The following is an 8884-nucleotide window of genomic DNA, read 5'->3' as shown; positions in this document are numbered from 1 at the left end:
TATATTAAATAACTTGGCATCTAATAATCGTACAAAGATGTATCATAACTTGTTAGAATCGTCTCACTAAGACGAATCGAATGGTGGTAGTTTTATCCTTTCCCTGTGCAAACAGTCTTATGACTTTATTTTTATTTATATTTTAACATCGAAAATTCAAACGAACAATATTACAAAAATAAGAAAATAAACTAATAAAAATAAAAAGAGTAGCTTCACGACTCATACAAGTAAAGAAATCTAAACTAAAATAAAATTAAAGCAAAGAAAAACTAGACTATTACAGAATCGCATACCCTAACTTTACCCGAAGGCCAGTGTGAGTCAACTATCTAACATCCAAAAATCCAGTCCGTTACCAGAAAGAAATCCTAAGAGGTTGAACTGTTAAGCGGCGCAAAAAATCCAAGTGCGAGATCCATGATCCACCCCGAATTATAGAAGAGGATATCCAAGAAATCCAGAATCCTGAGAAACTGTCGCCAAAGAAGAGTTATTTGTATGCGGAGAAGAAACAATAGGAGAAGAATTTATAGATGGGCCACGTAATTTGGAAGCAGCCGAGATACCCTGCGACTCTTCTCAAGCATGGAAAAGAACATTCCGACACAGCCAAATTTCACCATACAATTCGACTTGGAAGTCATTAAGGAAAGGAGAAATAATCTTGTATATGACAGAGAGAGGAAAGTGAGTTTTATCCTTTCCCTTTGCAAGTGTTTTACGGCCAGACCACCCATTGCCTCTTATGAGACTAATCTCGGGTCTGTGTCCTATCATCTTCAATGGGCAACCATTAAACCGAGTACTTAATTCCTCAGGTAACAGCACCACTATAGAAGACATCCCCCATCGGGCCATTTAGGCTGATCTGAAGCAGTAGACACGCCGCCTATTCATCCTATACCTATTGTATGATACTGATACTCAATTTATTTAACGACCTTTAGAGAGCATCTACTTTCATGGAGGACTTTCGACAGGTAACATCAACCATCTAGTACCTTCCATACCACCATTTTAGGTACTAAGCCTCACTCAAAGCGCCACTACAGCCCGTAATTACCTAGCACCGATAGTACAGTTGTTTACCCCTACTGGTATACTTTGTAGCGACCACTCTGGACAGGAAGTAGCAGGCTTCTGTCCAGGATCACCCCTTATGGTGGGTATCAACCACCAGGGATCACCAACCAGGACCCAAGGAGTAGGAAATCGAACCCCATAGCCACGCTACCTGTTCCCCTGCGCACGAACACCTCGCTTGGTCTAAGACCTCCAACAGTAAGGTCTAACTACCACTCGCACATTGCACCCTCAGCTTTACCATCTAGGATGGCCATCTAGCCATTACTGACCCCAAGCGGTATCGTAGCTGCCACCACCCGGACAGGAAGTCCCCCCCAAGGTATAGTAGCGACCCTGGGCTGACAAGGACTGCGCACATGCCATCGGGCCTCAAGGTGAACGCAAGGACACCACGACCCTGGGTACTGAAATGTGCGCCTAACCGTACACACTAATTCACCATGATGCAGTCCAACTACACTAATCCCTGTACCTTCACGCTATTGGTTGTAGCGTCCGCAGTAAAATTCTTTTTATTTCCGTGGTCATGAGAATCGAACCTGCGACCTCACCATACTCAGGCTTAATGAGGGTCTCAGTGACTAACCACCGAAATAGGGTGACCAACCCTGAGTTTTATCTTTTCCCTTTGCTATTGTTTACGGCCAGACCACCCATTGCCTCTTATGAGACTAATCTCGGGTCTGTGTCCTATCATCTTCAATAGGCAACCATTAAACCGAGTACTTAATTCCTCACGTAACAGCACCATGTAGAAGATATCCCCCATCGAGCCATTTTAGGCTGATCTCGAAGCGTGCAGACACGCCGCCTACTCATCCTTAATCCATTGCATGATACTGGTATTCAATTTATTTTACGACCTTTAGAGAGCACCTACTTTCATGGAGGACTTTCGACAGGTAACATCAACCATCTAATACCCTTCCATACCACCATTTTAGGTACGAGGTCTCACTCAAAGCCACTACAGCCCGCGATTACCTAGCACCGATAGTACAGTTGTTTACCCCAAGTGGTATACTTATGTAGTGACCACTCAGACAGGAAGTAGCAGGCTTCTGTCCAGGATCACCCCTTATGGCGGGTATCAACCACCATGATCACCAACCAGTACCCAAAGAAGCAATCGAACCCCATAACCATGCTACCTGTTCCGCGCACGAACACCTTGGTTGGCCTAAGACCTAACAGAAGGTCTAACTACCACTAAGACATTGCACCCTCAGCTTTACCATCTAGGACGACCATCTAGCCATTACTGACCCCAAAGCTGGTATCGCGAAGTCACCACCTGCACAGCCCCCAGCGTATAGTAGCCGACCTCAAAGGACAGGACTGCGCACATGCTAATGGCCTCATAGGGAACGCTAGAAGGACACCATGACCCTTAGTTGAAATGTGCGGCCTAACCGTACACACTAATTCACCATGATGCAGTCCAACTACACTAATCCCTGTACCTTCACGCTATTGGTTGTAGCGTCCGCAGTAAAATTCTTTTTATTTCCGTGGTCATGAGTTTTATCCTTTCCCTTTGCTATTGTTTACGGCCAGACCACCCATTGCCTCTTATGAGACTAATCTCGGGTCTGTGTCCTATCATCTTCAATAGGCAACCATTAAACCGAGTATTAATTCTTCAGGTAACAGCACCATGTAGAAGACATCCCCCATCGAGCCATTTTAGGCTGATCTGAAGCAGGTACACGCCGCCTACTCATCCTTAATCCATTGCATGATACTGGTACTCAATTTATTTTACGACCTTTAGAGAACACCTACTTTCATGGAGGACTTTCGACAGGTAACATCAACCATCTAAGCACCCTTCCATACCACCATTTTAGGTACGAGGTGCTCACACCTCAAAGCCACTACAGCCCGCGATTACCTAGCACCGATAGTACAGTTGTTTACCCCAAGTGGTATACTTATGTAGTGACCACTCGACAGGAAGTAGCAGGCTTCTGTCCAGGATTACCCCTTATGGTGGGTATCAACCACCGGATCACCAACCAGGACCCAAGAAGTGGGAAATCGAACCCCATAACCATGCTACCGTTCTGCGCACGAACACCTTGGCTGGCCTAAGACCTAACAGAAGGTCTAACTACCACTAAGACATTGCACCCTCAGCTTTACCATCTATGGACGACCATCTACCATTACTGACCCCAAGTGGTATTCAGCTGAACTTCACCCTGTACAGGGAAGTCCCCCTGCCGTATAGTAGCCGACCTCAAGACAGGACTGCGCACATGCCAACGGCCTCATACGTAACGAAGGACACCACGACCCTTACTGAAATGTGCGGCCTAACCGTACACACTAATTCACCGTGATGCAGTCGCTACACTAATCCCTGTACCTTCGCGCTATTGGTTGTAGCGTCCGCAGTAAAATTCTTTTTATTTCCGTGGTCGTGGGAATCGAACTGCGACTCACCTCTCGGGCTTAATGAGGGTCTCAGTGACTAACCACAGAGATAGGGTGACCAACCCTTAGTTTTATCCTTTCCCTGTGCAAACAGTCTTATGACTTTATCTTTTATTTATATTTTGGACTTCGAAAAATAATCGAACAATATTACAAAAATAAGAAAATAAACTAATAAAAAATAAAAAGAGTAGCTTCACGACTCATACAAGTAAAGAAATCTAAACTAAAATAAAATTAAAGCAAAGAAAAGCTGAACTATTACAGAATCGCATACCCCAACTTTACCCGAAGAGTGAATGAGCCTAACTATCCAACATCCAAAAATCCAGTCCGTTACCAGAAAGAGATCCTAAGAGGTTGAACTGTTAAGCGGCGCAGAAAATCCAAGTGCGAGATCCAAGATCCACCCCGAATTATAGAAGAGGATATCCAAGAAATCCAGGAATCCTGAGAAACTGACGCCAAAGAAGAGTTGTGTTGTTGTGGAGAAGTAGTATTAGGGAAAGAATTTGTAGATGGGCTCACTAGCAAGCTAGTCGAATTAATCTTTAACCGAAGTTTTATGTGTAAATTCTGGCTGACATAAAATGTTGTAAAAATTTGTAATTCAATAAAGTAAATTCATCAATCGCAAAAGCGCTGTATATAAATTTCCGATACAGAATGATAAAATTTGTATTCATAAAGAGAAAGGAAATAGGAAAGCTTAAAATAAGCATAAAAGAAGTGAAAAAGGGAAGATGATTAAAAGAAAGTAAAAGAAAGTAATTAATTAAAAGGGAACTAGCGCAATTAGCGCATTAAGAAAGTAGGATGAACAAAATCAGCGGGTAAAACCCACTGTGATCGAAAATCAGAAGGAGCGGGGGTAAGGATGTGAATCAAACCAAGGTGCACAAACATCCAATAATGATAAGATATCACAAGGTTTAACACGACCTAGTTTGAAAGAAAACCGTGTATCACTGTTCCAAAATTGTGAAAATGTTGAAGAGGAGGCCGATTTGGTGATAACAGATTGGATGGCATCGCGAAGATACTTCTTTGATACCGAAGAAGTATTGTGCTTGGAAATTAATAACCAGAGGAAATTGTAAGAAGGTACATAAATGGAAGCACTATTCGAGAGTATCCTTCGGACCATATCAATAATGGAACGACTAAAGCCAAGAGTTTTGAAATCTTGATAATCAATAACAGGGCAGTTTGGACCAACAAAAGGACCAGAGGTGGGTTTGTTAGTAATAAAATGACTTGCAACTACAGAAGAGGGATTCAAAATCACTTTTTGGATAGAACCCGTAAACTTAGAAGAAACGAACGCAACTGAAGATTGATGCGAACGTTCTTTCAAACAGAAGGAAACATCAGGACGCGAGGATACAAGATTACGTATACCTGAACAATTGAGTAATCAGTAGTAGACATAGTCAAATTATAGGAGGAGGAGCAATCGACCATAGCAGGATCCTTGGTGAGCTTTCATCCACATAGAAGAGTCAAGAAGACGTGGGGGCAACAACATGTCGTGAAAATTTACTCCGGTCTGATAAAAGGTCTTTATGGCGTACTTGACGGGCAAGTTGTTTCTTCGTAGGGTGGGAGATGGATTGGTGAGCAGAATATGAGATAAGAGTTCGTGCAGAAAGTGAACCATTGTCGTCCTCAAGAACATGGTGAAAAGCATAAGATTTGCGGTAGGAAATTCCTAGGCGTCGGGAAGTTACGTCTTTATAAAAACCATCAGCATGTCTTTTAGACACACGGTTACAAGGTAAACTGAAAGGAGGGGAAGAAGGAGGGGGAGGTGCTGAACAAGTTTTTTGTCAGCGAATATGACAAGTACGACGAAATTCGAGACATAACATATGCAGCAGGAAGATCTTGCAAAACGGACAACCAAAATAAAGGCCAAGGTAAAAGCAAGATTGATGATATCGAAATTGAATAAAAGTACGAGTACGTCTATTATTACGATGAGAAGATGACCAACGAGCAAGAGAGGTAACACGTTGTGTTAATAAAAGCTGGCGTAATCTATTAAAATATTTACGTCGAGCATGAGAGGGAATACAGTTTTGTCGGTAAAAGAAAAAGGTTAAAAATTTTGATAAAATAAATTTTAAGTTAGGAGAAGGACGATCAGATGTAAATTGAAAGGGATCAGTAGTTGAAAGAAGAGGAGAATTGGTATGAATCGAATAACAATTATCCGAATCAGGAGTGGGGTCCAAAAGGAAGTAACAGTTGCCTCGTCGAATAGAATATAAACGGTTAGAGCTAACATTTCGAGCAGGACGTATCCGTCCATCCAGGATGGTACGTATTGTGAAAGTGTAAGATGAACACTGTGTGTGATCATGAGGGAAGGCAGTTTTATCCTTTCCCTTTGCTAGTGTTTACGGCCAGACCACCCATTGCCTCTTATGAGACTAATCTCGGGTCTGTGTCCTATCATCTTCACTGGGCAACCATTATACCGAGTACTTAATTCCTCAGGTAACAGCACCACTATAGAAGACATCCCCCATCGGGCCATTTTAGGCTGATCTGAAGCTAGGTACACGCCGCCTACTCATCCTATACCCATTGCATGATACTGATACTCAATTTATTTAACGACCTTTAGAGAGCATCTACTTTCATAGAGGACTTTCGACAGGTAACATCAACCATCTAGTACCCTTCCATACCACCATGTTAGGTACTAAGTCTCACTCAAAGGCCACTACAGCCCGCGATTACCTAGCACCGATAGTACAGTTGTTTACCCCAAGTGGTATACTTTGTAGTGACCACTCAGACAGGAAGTAGCAGGCATCTATCCAGGATCACCCATTACGGTGGGTATCAACCACCAGGGATCACCAACCAGGACCCAAGGAGTAGGGAATCGAACCCTATAGCCATGCTACCTGTTCTGTGCACGAACACCTTGGTTGGTCTAAGACCTAACAGAAGGTCTAACTACCACTAAGACATTGCACCCTCAGCTTTACCATCTAGGACGACCATCTAGCCATTACTGACCCCAAGTGGTATCGTGGAGTGACCACCCGGAGGGATGGAAGTCCCTCCAGTATAGTAGTGACCTCGCAACAGGACTGCGCACACGCCAATGCCTCCAATGGCACGGGAACGTTAGAAGGACACCTGACTTCCCTTAGTTGAAATGTGCGGCCTAACCGTACACACTAATTCACCATGATGCAGTCCAACTACACTAATCCCCTGTACCTTCACGCTATTGGTTGTAGCGTCCGCAGTAAAATTCTTTTTATTTCCGTGGTCATGGGAATCGAACCTGCGACCTCACCATACTCAGGCTTAATGAGGGTCTCAGTGACTAACCACCGAGATAGGGTGACCAACCCTTAGTTTTATCCTTTCCCGATCACTGGCTGACGAGTTATTCAACAAAATGTTAAACATTGGCATTATAATATTTCTTGATTTACGTTTACTGCGCCATTTAACATTTTGCTAGATTTCTCAGTACCTAGTGATTGTAAAAAGACGATTTATAGCTCGTTGGAATCGCCTCATCGAGACGAATCGAATGGTGGTAAGCTCACATCTCTCTGTGATTAATATTGGCGGAGTTATTACTTAAAAACCATTTAATATTTTTTAATTTCGGAAATTGATCTAGTGATTAGATTTCGATATATCTTATACCATTAGATTCGTCTCATCAAGACGAATCGAATGGTAGTAAGATCGTCTTTCTAGGATCAATATTGACAGAGTTAATACACAAAAACCATTAATATTTTTTTAATTTCGGAAATTAATCTAGTGATTGGATTTCGACGTATTTTATACCATTAGAACCGTCTCATCAAGACGAATCGAATGGCGGTAAGATCATCTCTCTACGATTAATACTGGCGAAGTTACGATACAATAAAGTTTTAAGTAGAATTCTGGCTAAAATTATGTTAATTTTTGGCCGGAATTATGATATACAAATATAAGAAATTTTTTATATAGTCACATCTCTTTATAATCACCAAATATGGACTGTCCCAAATGTGTGACTATAAAGAGAGTTGACTGACTTGGTAGTTAAATTCAAAAGGATTTTAAACTTTTTGGGTTACAATATGTCTATCGTGAAAGCAAATTTTAAATTATCGCCCATCACGTAATTTTGAGTTATTGATATGTCTATGCAAGAAGAATTAATAAGAAAAAATTTTGTTAGCTTATATTTATTAATAAACTACTAAAAAGTTACTAATTACGAGCTAATTTAACTGATATTTTTACGAGTTTACTGATATTTTTACAATCAGCAAGTTTAGCCAATATTTTTACGAGCTAGTTTAGCTGATATTTTTACGAGTTGTTGTTATTGAAATTGATGATATTGTAAATGATAATAATTGTAAGAATTAATTCTGAAACTTTCTTTAATTACTATGACACGTAAATCAAGAAAAAGCATAACAAACAGTAGTATTTCAAAAAAATTTAAAGTAAAAACAAGATAACATGTAGTATGCAATTGCAATTTATGTAAAGGCGCAAAAGTTGACCCACGTACAAAAGCAATGTATATGACAGAAAGAGAATTTAGATCGAGAAATTTAATTGATACTCAAGTTGAGGAAGAAACATCATCTTATATTAACGTAGGTGTTCCCGATAATCTTATGGAGTTAGATGTCAATAATAGCAATGATGATAAACAGGAACAAGAATTTAATTTTCTTGTTAAAGAAAGATCCAAAAAGCACAGTGTTGGCAACACTAGTAACATTAATTATTCGTTATCTTTAATCGAACAATTTTTAAATATCAATGAAGATGACAATAATGGTAATGAAAATGAATCTGACTCAGAATATGATAATGACGAACAAACTGTCAATTTTGATGCTCCAGATATTGAAGATCATTTTGACAACATACCAATTGTAAATATTAACCAATTGGATTGTAATTTGGATTCTTAAATATCAAGAGAGATATCGGTTACCCGATACAGCTACCAATTCTCTCATAAAATTTATGAGATATATGCTAATTTTGCACGATAAAATTGCTTATTCAGAATTCCTGATATCTTTATATATGGCACGCAAATTATTTGGTGTCAGTGATCAAGCAATCAAATATGCAACTTGCAAGAAATGTTGCAAATTATACGCGATAAAAGATTTGCCAACTGATGAGCCATATCATTATACATATCAAGACTTTCCGAATTACCCGATGGCTAATTTAAAATCTCCTTGTAATGCAATTATTACAAAGCAAGTGACTATAAACCAATATCGACCATCCCTTCAGTTATTTTTCCAATCGCTAATATCAAACTTTAATTACAACGACTGTATAATAAAAA

The 8884-nt window shown here is 40.3% G+C and overlaps 1 protein-coding gene across 1 annotated transcript; it reads left to right on the top strand.

Annotated features, from left to right (window-relative positions):
- Positions 1-8087: 8087 nt before the first annotated feature.
- Positions 8088-8492, top strand: OCT59_018278 (uncharacterized protein; the record flags this gene model as incomplete). The annotated part of the gene is made up of 1 exon (XM_066148669.1): positions 8088-8492. The coding sequence occupies one exon, from the start codon at positions 8088-8090 to the stop codon at positions 8490-8492; it is 405 nt and encodes a 134-aa protein (XP_066004574.1).
- Between the last annotated feature and the right edge of the window lie 392 nt (positions 8493-8884).

This window comes from Rhizophagus irregularis, chromosome 27 (assembly GCF_026210795.1).
Source record: "Rhizophagus irregularis chromosome 27, complete sequence".
NCBI classification, from domain to species: domain Eukaryota; kingdom Fungi; phylum Glomeromycota; class Glomeromycetes; order Glomerales; family Glomeraceae; genus Rhizophagus; species Rhizophagus irregularis.
The sequence above is the reverse complement of the archived record's forward strand: the minus strand, read 5'-3'. Positions and strand labels throughout refer to the sequence as shown.